The 25,622-nt window shown below is 35.6% G+C and overlaps 2 protein-coding genes across 4 annotated transcripts in view; one reads left to right on the top strand and one right to left on the bottom strand.

Annotated features, from left to right (window-relative positions):
• LOC138716456 (piggyBac transposable element-derived protein 3-like) overlaps positions 1 to 12,590 on the top strand; it is a 40,319-nt gene extending 27,729 nt beyond the window's left edge. The window contains exons 3-4 of the mRNA XM_069849563.1: positions 10,369 to 10,582; positions 10,695 to 12,590. Coding sequence (XP_069705664.1) covers positions 10,369 to 10,582; positions 10,695 to 12,255 — 1,775 coding nt within the window. The 3' untranslated portion in view covers positions 12,256 to 12,590. The remainder of the gene's footprint in view (positions 1 to 10,368; positions 10,583 to 10,694) is intronic.
• LOC138716394 (uncharacterized) overlaps positions 1 to 25,622 on the bottom strand; it is a 1,440,554-nt gene that overhangs the window by 675,933 nt on the left and 738,999 nt on the right. The window lies entirely within an intron of this gene.

Below are 25,622 nucleotides of genomic sequence, written 5' to 3'. Positions count from 1 at the left end.
CAGGTCTTTCAGCCAATGACGACTCAGGTTACAACTGTTCAGCCAATGACAGGTCAGCTTTCTACCGTTATAAAACCGCAAGTATCGATTATTCTCGGAAAGAGAAATTGCGCTCGTTTCATAAATGTCCATACTCACTTCTTACTTACCTTCATTATAGGCTCGTTGCATAATGTACTATTACTTTGTACATTTGAATTATTGTTAGTATATGTGTTATTTTACTAGAAGCAAGTACGGTAATGAGATAGGTTGTTCTAAGTATCGATAGTTATAATCAAAACTACCGATAGTCATTACAAACTTGTTTTGTTAATTAGTTATAAACTGAATATACAGGGTGATTCAAAACATCTACGACAAACTCTGATGGGTGATAGATCTAACTATAAGGAACCCTTTTTGTTAAACAACCTATGTCTTTTGACGCATCGTTTCCAAGTTACCGTTGAAAATGCTTTTGTAAAATTGAAATCTAATTGAGAATCACAGTTTAAAGACAGGGAGTTGTAAGTATTACACATAACAAACAATTGAGAGTTGGAATAACAAAAGGTTGCCTATGACGTAGCTAATTGTGTTCTTTTTACATTAAACTAAGGAATTTAAGAAAATCACAGTTATTCAATATACCGTTAACAGTCTTATAGAGTAAAATTTGACTATTTATTAATCGTCTAGATTTTAAAGTTTTATAATTAAATTCGAAAAGTAACTGGTTGTATTAAATTTGCCTTTCATAAGACGACACGTGATGTTTTTTTTTTAATGTAAATAACATAACATTTTTTCCTGTATCCTTTCTATTTGCATCTGATGGGACTGGAACTAAGGTAACCATATTATAGATGCATACTCTAGCTTACTCCTAACTAGAGTTTTATATAGAGTACCAATACTATTTATATTTTTAATTCTGTTGTGTTTCTGATTATAAATCCTAATTTTATATGCATCAATTACCACGTGAATACCCAAATGATTCTACTCTAAGTAATTTCACATCATTAATTTCATACCATACGTCATAAAGCAACATTTATTTGTATTTAACAGAAGAGAATTATCGATACTCCATCTATATAGTCTGTTCAAATCATGCTGCAGATCAAAAACGTCTTGTTGTTTGTCAATGACTTTATACAATTTAAATCATCAGCATATAGTAAACATTTAGAGTGCAAAATCTGTTTAGGCAAGTCATTGATATAAAGTAAAAAGAACAAGGGACCAAGATTGGATCCTTGGCGTATACCTGAAGTTATTGTGAATGGTTTTGATTATGATTATGATAATAGTTTATATTATAATAATAGTTTCCGCGGCAGTGATGAACATTTTCCTGAGTCAGAGAGTTTTAAAATCATATATGACAGCCTGTTGATCGAGGAAGTTGTGAAAGTAATTAGATTACATTTGCGAAGTTCATATTTTATGTATGCCCGGCACGAGTTTTGTTTCATTCCTGAGAATAACTTTGAAGTGAGATGAGAGCTTGTGTGAGATGCAAAGCAGTTCATTAGGAGGCGTCGCCACTCAGATACACGACTCCATTACGAATCACTTAAGTCAAGTAGGAGGCCTCGCATTGCGTCATCGCCCGCAGTTACACAAGAGCACACAACTCCACTTGCTGCAACTTTGGGCCAAGAGAGACAGAATGGAAATTTTGTGGCGCACGGTTTGCAGAACGGGTATGGAATGGCTTTGTCGTGCCGGAATTCTGAGTTTATTTCCCAGCTATTACAAAATTAAACTCTACGTTCGAAGAAAACATTATTGAAGAAGGTGTTTCCTTGACTTTCCCTTTTCCCTTCGATTCATTTCACTATAATTTATATTGATACCCTGTAATTCAGTGGCGATGCGTCAATAAGAGCACAAGAGTACGTGAACACCTTGTTTCCGTTATAGTGCACTGCAATTTTTATTATTTCAGGGGGAGGTACACTATTGCCCTGCAAAAATTTAGTGATATTCAGTTTTTATAGCTCAGCTACTATAAAAGGTAAATTAACAACACTTTTCATGCTTAACATACAAACATTACACTTTATAAAATACTATTCAGGATATTGAAATAACTAATAATTACCTGTAAAAATAATATAAAAACTGCATTTTTTACAACCGCAAAGCATTTACATAATAAAATATACAATAAACTAAATATCTGCACGATTCTTTTACTGGAATGTTTTAGACATCTGCATCAGCAACATAGTCTAGATCTTTTATCTATTTCTTCAAGAAATATTTTTTTCCTTAATCGTTACCTTCAATATCAAATTTTTTTAACTTTTATTAAGAAAAAGATATTTCTATAAGAGACACTGTGTCATTAGTAGGGATTTGAAATCCGTTATAACTTCTAACAAATCTGTGTCTCAACTGTTTTGTGTATAGTAAGACGACCAAATTTCTTACTTCATTATATAGGGTGTTTCTAAACTAGACCGACAAACTTTTCGATAGGATAGATAACCTTCTTTCGAACATTTTTCGTTAAGGAACCCATGGATTCGGACGCTCCGTTCCAGTGCAAGAGGGTTTAATGCTACTACCCGGTTTGTTCATTCCCTGAGCTCGATTTCATGTATTAATCCAATTTGATTACTACTTGGATTCGGTAAGTTTGTTTACTTTCATCTGGTTTGTTGACTTTTTGTGCTTAGTATCATTCTTCCATTCATTCTGTTGACTGCTTCTTCTCGGTACAGTACAAGTCTTCCTTGCTTACAGAACATTGCATTTTGTTAACTACGGCAAACCTGGAACGTTACACACGGAATGAGTTGGCGGACATGCATTTGGCTTATGGGACAGCATTTGGTTCTACTTGTACGATCATTGGATAGATCGGGATAGGGCCGTTACCTGGCCGGCGCGCTCACCTGACCTTACCCCACTTGGTTTTTTTTTTTGAGGCCATATTAAGTCTGTGGTTTATGAAACCCCTGTTGACTCTGAAGAAGATTTTGCAATACGCATTGTCTGCGTAGAAACTGAAATCAGATAAATGTCTGGCGTCTTTGAAAGGGTACAACAAAGTATGGCACGTCAATGCAATGCTTGTATGGAAGTGAATTGGCGTGTGTTCCAGCACTTGTTGCAGTGATAAGACAGTAAAGCAATAGATACATCCTTCTAATTTAACACTTAAGTGAGTATTTTACCTTTGCATTCGGTGTGTTTTGTTTGTGTTTTGCTGTATGTTTGGGTCAATAAATTGAGGCGGTAGCCGGAAAATGGGCCCGTAGGTCTATAGGCCCTTTTTCGTGAGAATGTTTATTTCGATTCTCCATTTTAAAATCTACTTGCTTACATAGTTTCGTTTCAATATCTTGTAAAGAGAGGGTAGGTAACTAACTGAATGAACCCATGCACCCTTGTATAGTTGTGGAACTCAGTAAACATCAGTGAAGATGATCCTCAAAGTGAGTGTGAGTCCATCGAGGATGTGCACTAAAGTGTAAACTGCACTCTGAAGATAAACTCTGAAGTGAGTGTAAATCCATTCTAAATTAATACTAAATAACCTGTAATCTCTATTCTATATTCAACAGATATTTTTTATTTTTACGTATATGGTACAATTTATGACGTAACTATGAGATATGTGTAAGAAATATAATAAAATTTTACTAAAATGATTATAAACTTGTAATGTAATGTGCGCTGTTCAATGCTAATGTTTAATTTCTGCTAAAATATAATCATATTGAAAGTATTTTGATAATAAACTTGTTCTCTGGAAAAAGGGCCTATAAAATGCTCCACTAAAATATATATATTTAAAGTCTGAATGAATTATTTAACAAAAACTTACAGACAAATATTATTGTAACAGTATGCTAATTGCTATTTTGATAAAAGTGCATTCAAATCGCAAGTACATAAAAATAAATCTTTCAATCACTGTTTTCTCAAAACATGACCTTTGCTAAAGGGCCCTTTTTCCGACTACCGCCTCAATTGCGCCTGTAACATTAATGATTTGTTTATTCCCTTTTCACGTAACTAATTACTTGAATCCCTTACTGTACGATCGAGCCGTGTAATGACACAAACCCCTCTTGTTCTGAAAGGAAGTGTCGCAGTCCATCGGTTCCTTAACAAAACCTGTTTGAAAGAATGCTATCTATTCGCTCACAAAGTTTGTCGGTATAATTTAAAAACACCCTGTGTAATATATACACATCTGCATATTCGTTTACAATGTTTGCTTTGCAGAAAGATCTCTTGTATTTAATTTCCTCTCTTTGTAGTCAATGAAATGCATTACATTTTTCTTTGAAATAAAGATCGTTCTAATAGCAAACAACAGTCATGTATAAGAAACTATTTCATCGCTAGCAATATATCCTACAAACAAAAGAAGGGGATGTTTATAAATGAGTACGCACAGTAATAAACTACCCCGGGGTTTAATTTCAAACAACAAAACCAATGCTCTCAGTCGTATATCGGAAGAATACTTTATATATGCCAGCATATCAGCTGCACTAAACCAGGAATGGGTAATACACACCGTGGCCTCTAGGTTTTATTCCGGAATTTATGTTCATGACTCCAGTATCTTGTTTTATTTATTCCTTTTAATTCCCAAAACGAATATCTTCCTACGGCAGCCAGATTAATGAAAACGGCGCAACTTGAAACCGCTACATATCCTATTAACATCTGACTGCAGAAATCGTTAAATTCTTGACAAAATTAATGCTAGTATACAGTTCGGTTGGTATTGGAAACTTGTCCAGCTGTCAGTGAAGAGTTCACAGGGGGTGTTATATGGAATACACACTACATGGTCCAGGGGTTGGGCATTTCGGAATTGATCACACGTGTGTAACATAACAGAGTGGGAATGGGGAGAGAAAAACAGTCTCACTGTATCAAGAGCAGATTACTGTGAATATATCAAGTTGCGTTTACATTTTATACCGCAATAAAACCGAGCCCGGTAGATATAAACTCCCTTTCTCTCACTCTTCTTCCTGATCGATCAGCAGGGTAGAGTTGTGTTGTCCGTTTCGAATAGAATGTTGAATGATGTTTGAACAAAGAACTTGGTGTATAGGCTTTGTTGAAATTCACACATAAAAGAATCTTGATTCCACTTTACATCTGTCTGGCGATTTTCGCTCAAAATCAGATTCCACAAAGTTGTGGGTAAGCACGAGCTTTAAAATATACGCACCACATATAATTGATGAGGCTGACTGATTTTCACGTGTTTAGTTCCAAATAACTGATTCGTTTAATTTAACATTTGCTGTTACGCTACTGTTTAATGGTTCATTGTGTACCATTTACCGCCAATAGAAGGTTATTTCTGCTGATAGGAAGCGATACACGTTGCATACGACCGGTTAATTGGATATCTCAGAAGTAAAACGACACAAGTCGTCCCTCTGGTGCCAAAACCATAAATGTGCATTTTCTTAATTCTCAGAAAAACGAGTTTAAAGTTTCAAATGCTGTTATAAATTCAGGAATACTTCATTTTAATCAACTTCCTATATAAATATGGTTCTAGGACATTGAGATATGGGGGTACTATAATAATACATGGATATAATTTTATTTTACTTCAATTTTTATTGCACCTGAGTTTTTTAATGTACTTCACTCCCACTCCCTTCTAGTAATGAAGTTCAACCGTCCTCCACACAGATCCAAGACCGCATATACAGTCATAGTAGCCTTTTGTATACAGTATGTTCCAAAAATATGTTCGCGTTTTCCAGTGACGAAAGAGCTTTCAATATTGCATCATTTTCGCACAGGTACTGTCGTCCATTTGTATACGTCGCATTCCGGTTTTCCGCGCCTGCTTCTATTTGCCTCTCTGTAAAGGCTAGTGGCTGGGCTATCTTAGCTCTTTTCTGAGAACATTAATTTCTGTTAGGAATTGGACGTCTACGTAATATTATACCCATACAACTGTTTAAAATAACTTAAATAAAAGCATCTCGTTAAGTAATTAACTGTCATATGATTTCCCCCTTTCTACGATCCTGCGACGTAACCACTTGGACGGACAGTAGATAGCATGTCTGAGTAATTTTGTCTTTTCGGATCGAGCAGAAGTGAAGATTGAATTTACAGCACGTAAGGTATTCTTTTACACAGTAGGTACAGAATTATTTCAACATGAGTTACTAGTACGAAGGACGAAACTGGTAATTGGAATTGAGGAGCGTTTTTGCAAAAGTCGATAGATGCAGAAATCAAGATTTTACAGAAATTACACTAAGTGACAGATCTATCGAGTTTTGAAAAAAAACCTGAGGTTTGGTAGCCTCTACATACGGTATGAATCAAGTTTTAGTAAATCTGATTTCATAGATCGATTCCGGAGGTAGAAAACATACGATATCCATATGTAATTCATTTTCTAATATTTCTGCATCTATCGACTGTTGCAAAAACGCTCCTCAATTACACACATTAGAACTGAAGCCTGTATCGAAATGAACGGCCACCATTTTGAAAAATGTGTTTAAATATCCATATTATGATTATTTTTCAATTTAACTTCACTCTCTATATTGTACGCTAATGTGCTGTAGATACTATAATGTACACTGCATAATGAATATGTCCGAATGGATAGCTCAGTTTGTGAGTAAAAACACTCATTGTTAATACTGTACTGTATTTTGATTAAACAAAAACCTAATGAAAATTATCAAACTCAAAAGCGCAATATTTCCTAGTTTACGTAAATGGATGAACTACTTTTCTTCCCTCCTATACCTAGTAAAGTGATTTGTTTGTAAATTACGCTAGTATCATCGAACTCCAGTCGTGGAAGGTGGTAGCAAACGGTGTTTCCGGTTCTCAACCGTTGATCCAAAGGTATAGCCGGGTTAATATTAGAAATGTTAGTAAAAATAAAATGATGTCTCTGTAGTTGGGAGAAAATTGATATAATACAAGATAAATATTGTACACGAGAACAGCGATATTGGAATGTGGCAGGTTTAGGAGTAGGGGAGAAATTATGGTAAGAATAGCAACATTTTAGTTTCGAATGAAAAAAAAAATTAAGTAAAATATATCTGATGAAATAATTCTAAGCGCAACGGAAGCTTCGTATGTATGTGGTGTCGCAATGTCCTAGATCCCTACCAAGTGAGTATCTTGCTAGACATAACAATGTATGTAAATTAATTCATCATGAAATATTCAAGGAAATGAAACAGTAGTTGAACACTGGTATATGCACGATGTAAAAGCTGTAATGACAAAATAGTAATGCCAGTATAAAGTGAGATTTTGTAGTACAAACTGACAAAATGTCTAAATATAAAACAGATGTCATGCATGACAGCACCGAAACTTTCAAAAATACTGATAGCCTATTCGTTTAGCTATGCCGGGTTATAGAAATATAATGAGGAAGGAAGTTTGAGAACTACTGAAATATGTAAAACATACAGGCTATCATTTGCCATCGGTTTTCAAGGAACAGGCCCCTGGAGTCACAACTTCTCATTATTACTCCAGGAAATCATGCTTATTCTATTTTTCGGAGTATTAAATTCGTTATTCCCGCACCGTAGCTGCGTGGCCTAAGGCGTCCTGTCTTGATCTAGTGTTACGGAATGAGCTCTGGTTCGAGTGTCCAAAGGAGAAGAAGTTTTCTCAAGAAACTTCGGTCAATGTACGAAATCGGTGTCTACTTAGCATCGTAATGAACTTGGGGAGCTGCAGTTAATTGCGAAGTCTGGTTTTCCAAACCACCTATAACGGCTGTGCGGAATCATCGTGCTAACCACATATTGCTGCCATGGTGGTTGAATGATCGTTCACTCCTGCAGAAGACGTGAAGCCAGTGGTCGGCTGGTAGAAGTTGTCCTTCATGAGCTGTCATTCAACGAATATTTACCTCTTATTACTTAAGGGAAGACTCCACTGAAAATCATGAAAATTTTTCCAAATTTTTTTAGCTATTTCACTTATTCAGAATTTATATTTTCATACCCCAAATGGATTCAGCTCAATTCTGATTACAAATACTCGTATGTTTACACTTTTTAAATTAAGGCTGGAAGGGGGCGTGGAATTTAAAGAGCTGTCAAAATTGTTTTTCATCGAAGAATTCTTTTTTAAAATTTCTGATTACAAATCTAGTAACTTTTTGTTGGCTCTCTGAAGTTACTAGATGAATGTAGCGGAGGATATTATTAATTTACATAAATATTCATTTTATTTTCAAATCTATTTTTCTGTGTTCATTTTTGTTGATTCAACACCAACTTTCTTATGCCAAATATTAATCAATCTGGATGAAATTTTTACTGCAAGTATTTATGAGGTAGCTGCATGTTTCTATTCGTTTATTTTGTGAGAAATATTTTTCTTAATGCTGCTAGTTTATTTTATTAATATTTTTCTTAATAAAAATATGAATAAAATAAACTAGCAGCATTTCTCACAAAATAAATGAATAGAAACATGCAGCTACCTCATAAATACTTGCAGTAAAAATTTCATCCAGATTGATTAATATTTGGCATAAGAAAGTTGGTGTTAAATCAACAAAAATGAACACAGAAAAATAGATTTGAAAATAAAATGAATATTTATGTAAATTAATATTCTCCTCCGCTACATTCATCAAGTAACTTCAGAGAGCCAACAAAAAGTTACAAGATTGGTAATCAGAAATTTAAAAAAAGAATTCTTCGATGAAAAACAATTTTGACAGCTCTTTAAATTCCACGCCCCCTTCCAGCCTTAATTTAAAAAGTGTAAACATACGAATATTTGTAATCAGAATTGAGCTTAATCCATATGGGGTATGAAAATATAAATTCTGAACAAGTGAAATAGCTAAAAAAATTTGGAAAAATTTTCATGATTTTCACTGGAGTCTTCCCTTAAATTCTTTGGAGACTATAAATGCCTGCAGAAGCACCAACCATAAACCCTGCGTTATCACACCTGTGGGAAACTCTCCTCTGTACAGGGAATAGTAGGAGAGAACTTCGAACACCGCGCAAGCGAACGTAGCTCTGGAAAACCTTTCATAAATTGTTTATATAAAATACCACACTCACTACAGCAGACCTACGCCCTAATGCTTCAATTGAATCACTGCAGACCACTCCTTAACCTCACTCACCTTTCCCGGCTGATATGCTGACGTTTAGATGTGGTACGAGCAGACAGGAAGGTCAGTGACGGATTGCATCAGGCAGAAATCATATATTTACGAACTTTCGGCTGTCGCTGGTCGCCTAAAATCCACCACTGATGTACAGAGCCTGACTGTTTGTTGTTTATAAGGCTGAGTAAGCAAAAAGAACATGGGCGGGGGTTTCTCCGTCCAATTCACTTCCACTCTTATGCCCAGAGCTGCACTACAGGAATCCCAAGAAACATCAATATAAAATGATGGCTTTATCTCCTTCATTACAATTATTGACAAAGGAGTCAGAGCAGAATGGACAGTATATTCACTACGATCATTGTTAGGGTTTAAAACATACCTAGAAGTGTACCAAAGATCTCAATGGAAACAAGACGAACACCGCTTTGATCTGGTGTACTGTAAGTACTCACCTGAAACAAAGAGAAATTGTATTTAATTACTAATCAACTAGCAACTTATTTTGCTTTGAGATATCTGCGATAGCCTACTAATGGCGAAACATAAAGAGTAATAAATTATTTGCGATATCTATAAAGAGGTTACAAGAGAGAGAGAGAGAGAGAGAAAGAGAGGGGGAGGGAGGGAGGGAGACACACATACATACACACACAGCGAATGAAATACGTCAACACGATCATTTCAAACGTTTATCCTCCTCTGTCCTTAGGTATCATATATGATACCTCAGCTCTTTATTCATATGTCATTCGTTATGCGCGTATATAGATTCGTGACCTGAGGTATCATATTCTATACCATCTGCGCTCTCTGCCTATCATTTGTTTTTGTTAATTTTTCTTGCCACTAGATGTCACCAGCTGATTGAATTTATCATTTCGTCTAGTCAGCAGCATGGCGGAGAAAAGCAAAGGTAATTGTTGATTTGTTACATGTTAAATGAAAGAACTTTATTTGTTGATACATTCTTACACATTAACAATTCACCTAATAATAATAGAAACATTGTTAGTCTTTTCAGATAGGCGTACAACACTGTTTTTTATGAGGTATCATTGGTGATACCTTCGGTCACTAGCATGACTTTTTATAAATCCCATTACTATAATTTTGTGTAGTAAATATGCGTGATATCTGTTATTCCATGCTTGTATAATTCAAAATATCATGCTTTACAATATAGTAATCTTCACTATGTGCTCTATATCATTATGAGAATGTGAGGTTATGTTTGATTTCTTTAGCCTTGACTACGAACGAAATAACTGAACTTGTCAACAACATCAATCCCAATGATTCTGACTTTGAGATTGAGGACGAAGAAGACAATGATGAAGATATCATAGTTCCTAGACCTCCAACTCCTGTGATCGATGAAAGTTCATCTGATTCCGAAGATGAGTCGCTAACTCTTGCGGAGATACAACGAAGGGCCGTTATTTGGAGGCACAAAAATGTGTAAGTTGTTAGAAATTGTGACTAAACATATCTACAGCTACAAATAGAGGGAAATGGAAATAAGTATTATATTCTTATAAAATTTTGTTTTTTGTTCTTTTTTTTTTTTTAGATTCCAGTCGCCATTGACTTTTGAGAATGTTTCATCACCTGAACTATCAGAAGTAAAGGATCCTTTCGAGTACTTCAGTAAGTACCTGCGACCTTCATTTTTTGATGAAATGGCGCATTTCACAAATTTGAAGCATGTATCTCTAACCGGGAAATCTCTAAACTGCACTGGACGAGAAATTAGAAAGTTTTGGGGCGTTAGTATTGTAGCTGCGCTCTTGGGGTTCCCAAGACTAAGGATGTGTTGGGAGAGCAGAACCCGCTACCCGCTGGTAGCAGAAAATATGGCCAGAGATAGATTTTATTTGCTTCGCAGAAGTATTAAGGTTGTTGATGACAACGCTGTTCCTCAGGATCAAAAGCAGGACAGTTTCTGGAAGGTGAGACCAATGTTAAACAGTATTAGAGATGCATGTCTACAACATCGCAGAACTAAAAATGTTTCAATCGATGAACAGATGATTCCATTTCACGGACATGTGCGCATGCGCCAATATATCAAAGGAAAGCCGCATCCTGTGGGATTGAAGAATTTTGTTTTGTCAACCCCTTCTGGCCTACCTCTTGACTTCATGATGTATGAAGGAAAGGGAAAGGAAATATCTTCAGAGAAAAGCACTGTTCCAGAAAAGCTTGATGTGGGTGGGCGAGTTGTTCTGAAACTTGCAGATTCTTTGCCACCTGGGTCGTCTATTTTCATAGATAGATATTTTACTTCTGTTGAGCTACTTGATTGCTTGATCCTAAGAAACATTTCGGGAACTGGAACAATAATGGCTAGTCGTGTACCAAAAAAGGTTCAATTTAAAAGCGACACTGATATGAAGAAAGAAGGTAGGGGTAGCTACGATCAAGTGGTGAGAAATGACGACAAACTAGCTCTCCTCAAGTGGTTTGACAATAGGGCCATTTTTCTAGCATCAACAGAATTCGGTGTGGAACCAGTAGAAGACTGTAAGCGCTGGTCAAAAAAGGATAAGGCTTACATTCAAATTCCTCGCCCTGCGACAGTGAAGATGTACAATTCATACATGGGGGGAGTTGATCTCTTAGATAGGGTGTTGGGAAAGTATGCCATGAGAGGGAGGACAAAAAAATGGACAATTCGTGTCATTCATCATTTCTTTGATTTTGCTATTGCAGCAGCCTGGCTTGAATACAGGCAGGCTGCTATGGAATCTGGTTGGGCGAAAAAAGATATTTTGTCCTATTTCCTATTTCGGTTTGAGGTGGCAGAAAAACTGATATACTTTGATGGAAAGAACGTTGCCATTCATGATGAATTAGACGAACAGGAAGATGAGGAGGAAAAGGAGGATGAAGACAGTGATGAATCTTCCAGAAGGAAGCGTCCTAGAACACCAAAAGCTTTACCACCCAGGGCTGCTAGATTGGACCAGGCCTTACATTTACCACAGATGATGAATAAAGAGCAAACAAATAGGTCGAAATGTAGAGCTCCTGGTTGTAAGTCTTTGACATTTGTCAGATGCACAGAATGCAAAATGTTTTTGTGTTTTACAACAGAACGGAACTGTTTCTCGGAATTTCATAAAAAATGATTTTAACATTTCGTTTTTTTGTATGTATGGGACATGCAACCACTTATGCATATATACTAAACTGTTTTTGGAGTACTTATAAATTTATATCATCATGAATATTCAGAATTTGACTATATTGTATTTTGTAACACACATATATTTTGTTTATTTTATATATAATTAATTATGATAATAAATATATATAAATGTTCAATTGTATTAAAGTCTGCAATAATGTATTCTACATTTTTTTTTCAGTATTTGTAAGCAATTTGTATGCATTTTTGTAAAATAAATAAAACTAAATGGATTCAAAATAGTGTCCTGTACTTAACCAGAAAGTCCTCATAAAATCCTGAGGTATCATATATGATACCTAGCATAAAACAAGATCAGAGATCGTGACAAAAATTCTGACTGGTAAAAGTTTGTATTTGTATCACCAAAAACCCAATAAATTATATTTAAACACTTTTATAATTGTAAACTTGTCTCGGGACTGAAGAGGTTATTCAGAATTTAGCTAGCTTTCGTTGTTTCATGGTTTTGTTGTAATTTGTTAACAAAGCTTTGTTGTAGTGAAAAAAAACGTATATAGTCCTCTGTGACATTATCTACGGTTAAGGTACTGTCCGTTACTCAGGAGAAGACGAGCGGAAAGAATGTGACCTTCTTGACTATCGCTGTTGATTATTATAAACATCGTCCAGATAAGATTCCCAGTAGCCAAGTTATTACTCGTGGAGGAAACATGAATAACAATGCGTATGGAAATTAAAGCTAAGTTGGACAGAAGGAGACCTAATGTTTCCGCTTACTGCAGTACAAATATTGCACGTGTTGTATGTTATCTGTTCACATCCCTTCCTCCTCAGTCCGCTCTCGTCTTCTCCTGAGTCACCGACAGTAGTAGCGAAGTAAGAGTACAGAGTACATAAACGAATATACTGTAATACAGGGAGCGTCAAGTGACTACACTCTCGTGCATACGTACAAGCCCTCAAGCCCTGACGTACGGCTGCGGGCAAGGGTAGCTGCTTCCACAGTGGTGGAGCTGAGAACTTGTATGTGAACCGAATTTGTGATAAGAATATACATTACTTTCAACTTTTAATTGAAGTACACTTCAGTGTTAATTGCACTGTACTGAAAACAGTACTCTACACAATTTGGTACAGTTAACTATATTTGCATGTTTGCACAATAATGAAACAAAACAAAATATACACTTTCATACAGATTAACATACTACGAAATAAAACTGTTCACTGTTTGTGTTCTTCTCATTGCTATACAGTTCAATTAACAAAATAAAACAACAGTACAGACGTTATTATTCAAATACAATTCTCTAATAACAATACTTTTTCTTATACATCAGAGATCCGCGGCGATTTTTGCAGTTTTCTGTTAGTAAGCAGTTTTTCAATTCGCAGAGCTATTGTTTTAGTACCACCCAATCGCAAACATGCTTTCAAGTGTTCATCACTTAATTGGCTTCTGTGACGTGACTTTGTAAATTTCGTTAAAGAAAACAGTGTTTCGCATACGTAGGTTGTTCCGAACATGCTCAACGTTCTTGCAGCGAGAAGTATAGAAATGATGAATACATTTTCTGTTTTGATACTTATCCTTTAGCTCAATATTGCTTTGTAAATCAAGTATTTCTAATTGTAGTTCAGCAGAAATATCCAGGACACTCACTGAAAAAGGTGTTGCAAATATCTTAAATTGTTGTTCAAATTTTCTAATATCCTGAAATCTACGTTGGAAGTCTTCGCATAATTGTTGCATTATTCTTCTAGCCTATATCCTTTCATGTCCAAGGCTTCTAACAGGTTTCCCATGTACATCCATAAATAAGCAATTTCATTTCTAAGTGCAAGAAAACGTTTCAGAACTTTTCCTCGACTTAACCACCTTACCTCGGTATGGCAGAGTAAATCCCCATACTCACTGTTAATATCATCCAGCAGTGCCCTGAACTCCATGTGATGAAGCCCTTTAGACCTTACGAAATTATTTGTTCGCACAACAACATCCATTACATTGTTAAGGTTCATGTTTTTAGCACATCAATTTTCCTGGTGCAAAATGCAGTGCACCGGTGCCCCCAAGCGACCTCTATAGGCTCCACCACTGATAGACTGCTGTGTACAACTGTACTGCCCGCAGTGGAAGCCCTAAGCAGGTCTGTATGCCCTCTCGCGATCTTGACTCGACCTGGCGGAGCCTGCTGTAATATTTAATAAAACTCAGACAGAACACACATAGTCTATACAAATATATTACATAAAGTTGTTCAACGGTAACTTGGGAACCAATGCTAATTTTTTTAATGCTAATAATTCGCATTTTTTTTACCGCTTTGTAGGTATATGATTAATTCGAAGACATAAAAAGTGTAGTGTGTCTATAAATCAATCAGAAATACCTAAACTAATTATCCAAAAACTCGGAAATAATCAATCAACATCAATTTTCTCAGTATAAAGAATACTCAAATTAAATTTCACGAATGTCACTTCCATAACTGTATATTTAATTACATTTCCACCTTTTCAAATTCAATTATATTCGTAATACAAACATATATTATTATTTCCTTTATTCCGTCGTTTTTACATACTGTTTTCAGAATTGCTGAAATCGCTGTCATTTAGCGACTTGAGCACTATTTAAAGAACGCAATACTGAAACCAGCATTCATATTAATATTGTAACAAAAGGAATATTAACCAATTAAATTAATAGACTTAGATGTTCCGTATTTCGAAAAGTTTTGAGGATAGTGTCTACCCAGAGAAGAGATGAAAGCATTGTTGTGTGGTACTATAACCATTAGATTTCTACAACACCTTCAAACAGTTGAGGGTAAATATAATAAATTATTGAAGACTTATATTCTCAAAGGAGCTAAGCGCCAAAGATCAAATTTCAGAGATATTGATGGAAGCATAGTGCCGTGTTGAAGTATCTCAAAAACCATCTTTCTGTCCACGATTCATTTACAATTTTGACCTACAACAGAGCCCATTTAGTGTGAGTGTGTATGTGTATGCGTGCGTGTACATGTATGTATGCATATTTATTGTCATCAAAATTTTACATCATTTTATAACACCCGTTAATGGATGCTGTTACATTTCGATATTTAGTATGATATGCTCATATGGACGTACCTTCCTTAGATTGACTAAAATGAAATTTGAAAAGCTGGCACTTAGTCCCTTTGGAAAGATGGGTCTTCAGTTATGGAACATTAAGATCTTCGTGGATTTAAAACATCCTTTTGTACCAGTTCTGGCATGAATTATACTTAGGGTCTTACGTGACTGGTCCATGATACACCGTTTTGTCATTCATGTGTAATTAGAATAGTTAATACTACACGGCTCTGGATAAGTTTCGAAATGAACATTTTCATTCTTTTTCTGTGAATACAGTAGGCCGTGAGAATGAAATAAATATGGTACGATATAAATAAATGAAATCTTTTATCCAATAACAGTCTTCATTATTATATTTATTAAATAATTTACTTATTATTTTGTGCGTGAAACATACTTATTAAAAATATCACTTGGGATTTTCATTTCCTTCGGTGAATTTATCAGAAAATGAAAACCTCTTGAGATAGATGTTACATATGACATTTCTTTAACAAAATATTAAATCTTCATTTTATTGCTGACGCCAGCATTTCTGGTGCGTGTTCATGAGTACAATGCACAGACTGCGAGCGTCTACTGATAGTGTAGCTGTACACGACACGTCAGCAATCTACCAACCACAGTTGTCACTCTTGCTGCCCAGACTGTGAAAAAAGTAAGATACTCGCACTTAACTTTCTCTACGCTAGCGTTCCTGCGGTGTGTCCTTGAGTACAGTATCCAGTCAGTGAGTTTCTGTTGTCACTGCAGCTGAGAACGGTACCTTCTCCTAAATACACGTCACATCAACAATCTGCCAATCACAATTGTCAGCTTTACAGCACACAGACTGCTACAAACGTAAGACACTCGCACTTAAGGTTCTCATTATTATTTCATTTGCCAAAACGATGGTGTGGTCTATAAGAAAAATACTTATATGATGTCATTTACTGCTTAAAAGAGCCAATATATATTACCACTATCAGATTTATTATTATTATTGTTGTTATTAACTTATTATTATTATTATTATTATTATTATTATTATTATTATCACCATCATCATCCTCATCATTATTATTGAATACGTGCTATATGAAATAAAATTATTTTGTGCGAGATAGTGCGTATTTGCTTGGTTTCCGCACAAAACCAATCCGCGGAAAGTCTAAAATTCCACATTCAGTATTCCCAACCTAACACACATAACAATTTCCCTATTCTTACCGCTTAAGTGACATATTGATTTTACTGCTTTAGGCTTTTAACATACTATTTTTAGAGACGTTCAATATAGTAATAATTGTAAATTGGAAACTTACCACTGCAATTTCACTTAAATTGCACTGTTAATTATTGTTTTTAAATATTTGCAAAAATTAAGTAAACTCTACAACTCCACTAAAGTTACTGCATTCGTGATGCAAGTAACATTAAGGAAGCCGTGAAAAAATCAACAAGATTCCAGACTCATCATAGACTGGGGGAAAAAAAATACAGACGTATATCACGGCCTGCTGGAGTATAGTAAACACAGAAAACATTTTAAACCAACAATGTTGAAGATAGATATTTTTGTTTTGCAAATTTGCCGTCATTGAACAGAAACCAAGATGGAGATTTCATTGCAACTAATTAGAAATTCCTCTTTCAGGTATGTAATAAACGATCTTCGCACAAAATAATGTACGATACACGAGCGGTATGTTTTCTTTCAATTCTCGGAAATTAAAAAAAGCTCAACTACGTTCCGCTTTTTTAATCTTTTCCTGGAACATGAAAACTTCAACATACCGCTCTTGTAACGCATATTACTATTCTGTACTTTTGACATAAAATCATTCTCACAAACAAGAATTTAAAATATTCTTAGATTTTAACATTTCTCATCTAATAGAAAATTGGCGGAATGACAGTAAGGAAAGTGCAACTACTTACTGTAGATGAAATCAGCCCCAACATTATTTTATATAGCCTATGAGAATAAAACTTTCTAAAGATACGAAATACAAAATTTTAAAGGAATTTATTTCCAGATTTGAGCTAATATTTTGCAGAAAATAGCTGGATTTGCAGTGAAAGGTCTGTCCTTGGGCAGAACACCGAATGAATGAATTTTGAATGAAGGAAACTAGGTCACTGAATATAGTATGGATATTAGGGGAGGTTTTCAATATTAAATAGAAATTCTGAATGTAACATTCAAATGTAAGCTTTGCGTAAGCTTCTGGACTGGTAGACGCTACAGAAAAAAAATTCACAGGCGTATAAATGGGTTGTATACAAAGGTTACTGGAGAGGATGATGACTGTATCAAAGAAAATAGCTGAGTCAATTTCCTACGTGAATACGATACTTTCGTCAGTATACAGGCACACGATACACTGAAGGTAGACACGTCAATTACGATGGGAGTTAACCACCATCGGAAAAGCAGTCGTTAGCAAGACTGGGGGTTGGGAAGTGGAATGTTTCGTCTGCTACAGTACAAGCCCAAGTTTACGATTGGGGTAACGTGAATCGACTTAAAATTGGCCTGTGCGAAATCTCTCTGTAGGATGGAGAAAGGATTGTGTGGAAATTGAGAGAGGGGAGATCTGTTCGCTACATCTGGCATACATGAGTTATAGCGCAGTATTCAATTTCTATAAAAAGAGGCAGGGAAGGGGCTTTAGTGAATTTTCTTTTGATATGTAACGAGCCAAGAATAAAAGAGATAGAAAACTTTCCAAGCACTGCTTCGCTTGGAACCTTTTGAGTATCATTAGCATATTTCTTGTTCCCGACCTTCTTAAAATAGTATCAGATTTAATTGAAAAAAGAAAAGAAAATAATATCAATATAACGTAGGAATTATTTAAGTTATTTGGCATGTGTGTCAATGTGTACAATCTATAGTTTACTTTTTAATCGGTTATTTATTGAAGCTATATTAACTGCATTGTATCTAGTATTTTACCTCAGAATACTTGTACTCTTGTATATACAGGGTGTTTCCGGGCTAGTGTTACAAACTTTCAGGGATGATGGGGAAGGGCACATGTATCAATTTGAAATAAGGAACAAGCAAAAATATTTGTGTGGAAATGAAATAATTTTATTCCTCGGGGTACACCTTATTTATGTGCATTTATCTGTACATCTCACACATACTGCATTCATCTGACGTTGTTTACGTTGTCTACTTACAGTATTCCATTCAATGCGCTGTCTGAGGGATGGGATTCAGGAAACTACACTAAACCAATGCAGATGGCGTAATGTGTAACGAACATGGTCGATCCTGATATGCACGTCTGTAGACAGCAGTGTATGTGTACAAGTTGCAGTGTCCAGTCGATCAGTCCTAGTGAAATGTAGGAGTACACGAGAGCGGAATATGCAGACCTGATTTTCGAATAGGGATGAGCCAATGGGAACAGTAGACAAGCTAACAGATTGTATCGGGCCAAGTATCCACGTAGGAGACATCCGGCCCATACCATCTTTCCACGACTGTTCCAAAGGTTAAGGGAAGGAGGGCACGTGGTGCCAAATTACAATTCCATTAACACACAACTATTTTTGCTTATAACTTTCGACTCAGTCATTTCTGGACCAGGGTTCCTATCTCAAATTGATACATATTGTGCTCTTCCTCATCATCCCTGAAAGTCTGTAACAGCAGGCCGGAAACAACCTGTAGATCATAGCTAGGAAGTTCGTAGCAAAACAGTAGATTTCAATTGAGTACAGCGATGAGTATCGATATCACCCGCGCCTCGCTCTGCTCCCATTCGCTATAGACGATATACAGTATATTAACATAAACAACGCAAGTGACATTCTGTGGAGCTGTGAATAGTTAGAAGAATATTGTTAATTTATATTAATATTTTAGGTTCTGAACGAAGTGAGCTATTGTGTTATTATTGTATTATTTACGTAATGTTAATATTATGTAGTATTCGAATTAACGTGGGGAATGGGGGGATTTTTCTCCTGTTGGAAAGTTATTCTCCCTCATAAATTCATATTAACATTCCTGCCAGGGATAACTTTTATTCCCCTCACAAAATATAATTGTTTCAATATGAGTAAACTTCATAAAGTATGAAGTAAACAAAGAAAATAATACTGATGTTTTGTCATCACCGGTAAGCTGACAACAATCAATAACTTACTTAGGAATTACACATCTTATCTTAAGCCTGCTCATGGATATAATTATTATTATGAAGAAGATGCAAGACAAGCAACTCAGTGCGATGAAGCATTGAGTCGTTGTAATAATAATAATAATAATAATAATAATAATAATAATAATAATAATAATAATAATAATAATATATGGTATTGCCTATCTAGGATTCTATCCCCACCCTCATCAGAAATTTTAATTCGCACCCTGAATTATTATGCATGATTCCAAAAAAGTAAACTAATCTGTTATTAAATAATTATGAAAACAGAAGTGTGTAACACATTTATTTTTGCCCGAATTATTCTTCGTTAAATGTTGACGTCTCGTGCTGCTATGCGTTCGGTTGCGTTACAGTCCAAGTTCAACATCGGAATTACGATACGAACTTCCTAGCTGTCATTAAAATAGAAATGAAAAATTTTCTTGAAAACAATTATGGGTTTAATATTATGTGCCACATACGAGATACACTATTAGATTCAAAAAGTAGTTGTTCACCTGATGACAATAAAATATACTGTATCCTATTTCAGATTTGCTGCAGTAACGTCTTGTGACGTAGAACGAATATTTTCAGAGTACAAATATTATTTTATTTCTTTTGATAAAATGAATAAGATTCATTGTTATTTGTTGTAATTACTTTAGAATCATATAATCGTATACTTTGTATTTTATTTTTATATGTAGGCTATGGGTAAATTATTTTAATTTGGGAGTTACGAAGTTTACAAATAATTGTTTTTTGTATTATTCGTTTATTATTTTCTTGTACTAAGGTTGTGGACGATTGGAGCACAAGTTTCGTTATCACCTGGTTGTAAATGTTTGTCGTTCTGGTTCACTGACATTCAGAGATGAGCTATTATTTTTCATTCGGTAGAGATATATTCCAAGCTCACAAAACTTAACAGTTTTGGTACCAATTTCGATTGCAGCGATATTTTACTACTTAATTAACTTATTGGAGACTGCTACGTAAAATGAGAAAGTCCAACAACCCTTCACCAATACTACAGCTCATAACTATGAATCAGTGGGAAAACTATTTTCAAGATCTGCTAGTTGAGAGAAGGAATGAAAAGGAAAGTGATCAAGATATAACTATTAGGAATGGAGTGGAGCCGATCTCAGAGGAAGAAGTTAGAGAGGCATTGAAGAAAAGCAAGAGTGGTAAGGCTAGTGGACCTGGTGGTGTTACAGCAGAGTTATGGAAATATGGACCTCCTCTGTTAGTAAGGATTATTACTAAGATGTTCAACCAAATTCTTGAAGGAGATGAAATTCCAGAAGACTGGAAAATATCATATATTTCCGCTATCCATAAAAAAGGGGATAAGAAGGACCCCAACAACTACAGGGGAATAAGTGTCGTGCCTTCCATTAGCAGGATTTTTAATAGTATCATCAAGAATAGATTAGAGGAAGAAATAGAAGGGAAGATATCGGAAGATCAGGCAGGCTTTACTACAGGAAGGAGTTGTATGGATAATATATTTAATTTGAGACAGATAAGTGAAAAAAATTTATGCTAAAGGAAAGGAAACACATTTAGTATTCATTGACTTAGAGAAAGCATACGACTCGGTTCCTCTAAAGCAGTTGTGGGAAGAAATAAAAGGTATTGGTGTTAGTTTACCCCTAATAGCGTTAATTCAGAGGCTATATAAAAACTGTCAAGCTGCTGTTAAGATAGGAAAAAGGTTATCAGCTGCCTTCTATACAACCAAAGGCTTGAGACAAGGCTGTAGCATATCCCCTACCTTGTTTAAAATATATATCCAACAGATACTGAAGCAGTGGAATAATTCATGTCGAGGAATGGGGATTTCAGTTGGAAATGAGACAGTGCACTCGCTGCTATTTGCAGACGATCAGGTGGTAATTGCGCAATGTCGAGAAGATGCAAAATTTATGGTAAGGAAACTCCTTGAAGCATTTGAAGCAGGGGGACTGAAAGTTAATATGAGTAAAACCGAATACCTGGTGATAGGTGGAGATGGACGAAATATAAAGTTGCCCCAAGGAATAATTAAAATAGTGAAGGAGTTTAAATATTTGGGGTCGGTTTTGCATGAGACTGGAAACTGTAAAGCGGATATAGATTATAGGATAATGCAGGGTAGAGGAGCAATAAAGATGTTGAATGGAGTGCTATGGAGCAGGACAATAACAATGCAAACAAAAAAGAGAATTCTTGAGGCTATAGTGAAAGTATATTGACATATGGTGCTGAAGGCTGGAGTCTATCGGAAGGCCAAAAAAGTAAGATACAGGCAGTTGAAATGGACGGCATAAGGAGAGGTGCTAGAATATCCAGGGTGGAAAAGAGAAGAAACGAGGATGTTAGAAGGATAATGAACATGGAAGAATCGGTGATTGCAAGAATAGAGAGTAGACAACTTCAGTGGTATGGTCATGTAAGGAGGATGGATAAGGGTAGGTGGCCAAACGTGCTACTTCAGTGGTCTCCAGCTGGTAGAAAGAAACGAGGAAGGCCTAGAAATTCATGGAGGGCTGGAATATTGAGGATGATGAATGATAAGGGACTAAATGAGCAGGATTGGAATGACAGACGCAGATGGAAAATGGGAATAAAGGGTAACCACTGAAAAGTGGATAGGCCCTCAAAAGTAAAAAGTAAGTAATTAACTTATTATTCCCAGAACATGAATTTTACCAGCAATCGAAAAGTATTGGGAATAAATTTGAATAAGGAACAAAAAAAAGTTTCCTTCCCAGGCAGGATTCGAACCCGAAAGTCTTAGTTACCAGTCTATCGTGCTCTGGAGTGAACGAGGCTCTGAAATCAGCTACAACAGTCGGTCCGGTTTTTTTTTGCCACTACTGTACATTCTGTACAAGTTTTTAAATGTGCCTTTTACTTTCTTGTAGTATGTAGGCCTGCGAGTATTAACTCTAAAGGTATATTCTTAGAAGTTGTAAATTTACCTAGCATACTCATTACACAAGCATAGCAGAGATACATGTTCTGTTCAATAAATCACTGAAGTTTCCCTCAAAGTGTCACTTCACTTATGACGAGCAGTTTTACTTGCAGCGGGGAGTCATTATTTCAGAACTTTCATTCCTCGACGTCATCCTGAGAACCTCCGCCAGCCACTTTTCTCTTCTCGTTTTACAAAGATCTACTGACCTGAAAATTCGCATGCAAATCCCTTCTTTGTTGAGGTAAATCAAATCTCCTTTCTGGATGTTGGATTCAGTCACGTTAATCAAGCTGAAGTTATATTTTAGGCTCACTTATGCAATGCTAGCATGTCAACTAAAGCTCTCTCGCTCTTTACCGTTTGTTTTCTGGCCTACAGCAGTGAGAAGTGTCTTGTAGGAAATTACGTATCAGCATATCAAAGGATTGACGTATATGTCCACTTGGCGAACAAGAATTGCTATAAAGACTGAAATGAGATTGAGCTTGCGAATTGAAACACATTGCAACTGACAATCCGTTGTGAAATGGGGCAAATATTTGTCGTCTGCTTAGTTTACTCCTTAACGAAGTCCGTATTCAGGAACGTCACTTCAACGTCACTTTCACTTACATCCGACTTAAGTAGGTGGAAAACGCAGAATTTGTATTCAGTGTCACAACTTAATTTATACTTTAGTCGTAACTTAGCCAAAAGCTAGAAAGATTTAAGATACGGTACGTGACAATCAACCTTGTATCTCACTTAGCGCTATAATTTTCCTGAACATCAACTAATGAGACATTTGTTTACTATGATAAAGTTACGTTTGAGGACTAAAATGGATTCAAACGATGACATTTTCAAAGAACTCCTGGACTGTGTGTTCTATGTGATATTCTTTGCTTCTCTATTCTCAAATTACGCTTATGTAATCATAACCTCAATCTTGTCTCCAGTTTTATCAGTTTATTCCAGACATGTAGACTAGCTACGTAAAACGAGTATGTTAAATTTCTATTATTATTATTATTATTATTATTATTATTATTATTATTATTATTATTATTATTATTATTTCCATCTGAATATCAATGAAGAAGGAAGATAGGCCTATGACTTTTTAAAATGGTTATCCTGTAAATGTTTATACAACATAATAGACTTTCTAAAATATTATGTACAATGGAATATGGCTTAATTTTAAGTATTTTACTAAACTTTACTAAATATAAGTTTAAAATTCTAATTAAATTCTCATAGTCTATCAACCACCAGCAGCACTCGTAGGATAGATATGATCGCTTTCCAGGACCACCGTAAAGGTTTTATAATGGACCCTACAGTTCGTTTCGAGACTTGCAAGAGCCAACCGCAAGATGTCCATAAGGAGAATTATTCATCTATGAACCAACAATCCCGTATCATCAAGAGAAAAATCAACTACAACAGATAGAAGTAATAGGCTTGATAGTCGGAGCAAGAGGATCCATCCCGAAGCAGTTTGTTGATTTTTGCATTTGCCATCATCTATAGTTACCAATGTTTGTTTACTTGCATTAAAAGGTTGATTGCATTGTTAAGAAATCATCTCAAATAAGACATTGCACTGTAATTTCTTTCTTTTTCTCTTTGTTGCATTGGGTTTATATTCATAACAAATATTATCCATGTAATATGTACAATTCAAAATTTTGTTTTGTAAACGGTATACTTTGTCTTCTAGGCCAGTGGTCGTCAGCACTCGCTGAAATGTGCAAAGGATAAGCGGTGCTGTCCCGTGTGCACCGTCGTGCAGCATGAAGAGGTAGAGAGCATACCCGCTAGCAGCTACGAGTGCACCATGGTGCATTGTGTTCTCGGGTAAGAGACGCTAGCCCCAGAGTGCTCTGCGCTGACGACCCCTGTTCTAGGCAATCCCTGTTTAGGGACAGTGTTTAATAATAATAATAATAATAATAATAATAATAATAATAATAATAATAATAGTAATAAAACTTATGAATATTACTTATATTTTTTGTGCACTAAATTTCGTGTCATTTCATCTTCTTTGCCGAAACCTGAACCATGCACGTGTGATTTATTTCCTAACACGTCTTCATATTTAAGCAAGTTCTTTGATATAGTCCTACACCTTCATCTGAGGTTCTTTCCCTTTCAGCGGATGTTTTTTTTAATTATAGGTTTGAAATGAAATGTAACCCACTTTTCCTTTTGAGTAGCTATGAGCTGAAAGTACTACATCATTATCAGATGACGTGGGTTATCTAGTTTTCTTGCTCTTTACTTACATTTGAGTTTGCCAAGGGAAATGTAAGTATTGTCTCTAAATACATATCCGGTACTTTACTTTATATTACCTAAGTTCTGACTTGAGGAAGTCAAGACAAATTAAAGTTGGAGTGACGTTCTTGAATACGATCCTTGATATAGTCCTACACCTTCATCTGAGGTTCTTTCCCTTTCAGCGGATGTTTTTTTTTAAATTATAGGTTTGAAATGAAATGTAACCCACTTTTCCTTTTGAGTAGCTATGAGCTGAAAGTACTACATCATTATCAGATGACGTGGGACACTTAGTTTTCTTGCTCTTTACTTATATTTGAGTTTGTCAAGGGAAATGTAAGTATTGTCTCTAAATACGTATCCGGTACTTTACTTTATATTACCTAAGTTCTGACTTGAGGAAGTCATGACAAATTAAAGTTGGAGTGACGTTCTTGAATACGATCCTAAAGCCTTAATTTTTCCGACACAAAAACAAATTCCTATAAATATTTATCCCATGTGTTATTGTTGCCGAGTTAAAGCCAAATGTACAAGTGGATAGGACGTGCAGGACTTATTGGCTGGCCTGCGCGTTCTCCAGACCAAACTCAATTGAACTTTTATTAGGTGAAAATGATTGGTTCTTCAAAATCCATTCCCAACATTGAAATATGCCATTAGTATACCAAGATGGGTGCACATTTTTCTGAGAAAAACCTGGTATCCTGAAAGAATAAAACAGTCTATGACGTGTCTGTAGGCTTGGATTCAGGCTGAAAGTGACTATTTTGAGCACTTCCTGCAACAGTGATCAGCAGAGACCGGAACTTTGGTAGAATGCCTTTT

The sequence above is a fragment of the Periplaneta americana genome, chromosome 16, assembly GCF_040183065.1.
Source record: "Periplaneta americana isolate PAMFEO1 chromosome 16, P.americana_PAMFEO1_priV1, whole genome shotgun sequence".
NCBI classification, from domain to species: domain Eukaryota; kingdom Metazoa; phylum Arthropoda; class Insecta; order Blattodea; family Blattidae; genus Periplaneta; species Periplaneta americana.
The sequence above is the reverse complement of the archived record's forward strand: the minus strand, read 5'-3'. Positions and strand labels throughout refer to the sequence as shown.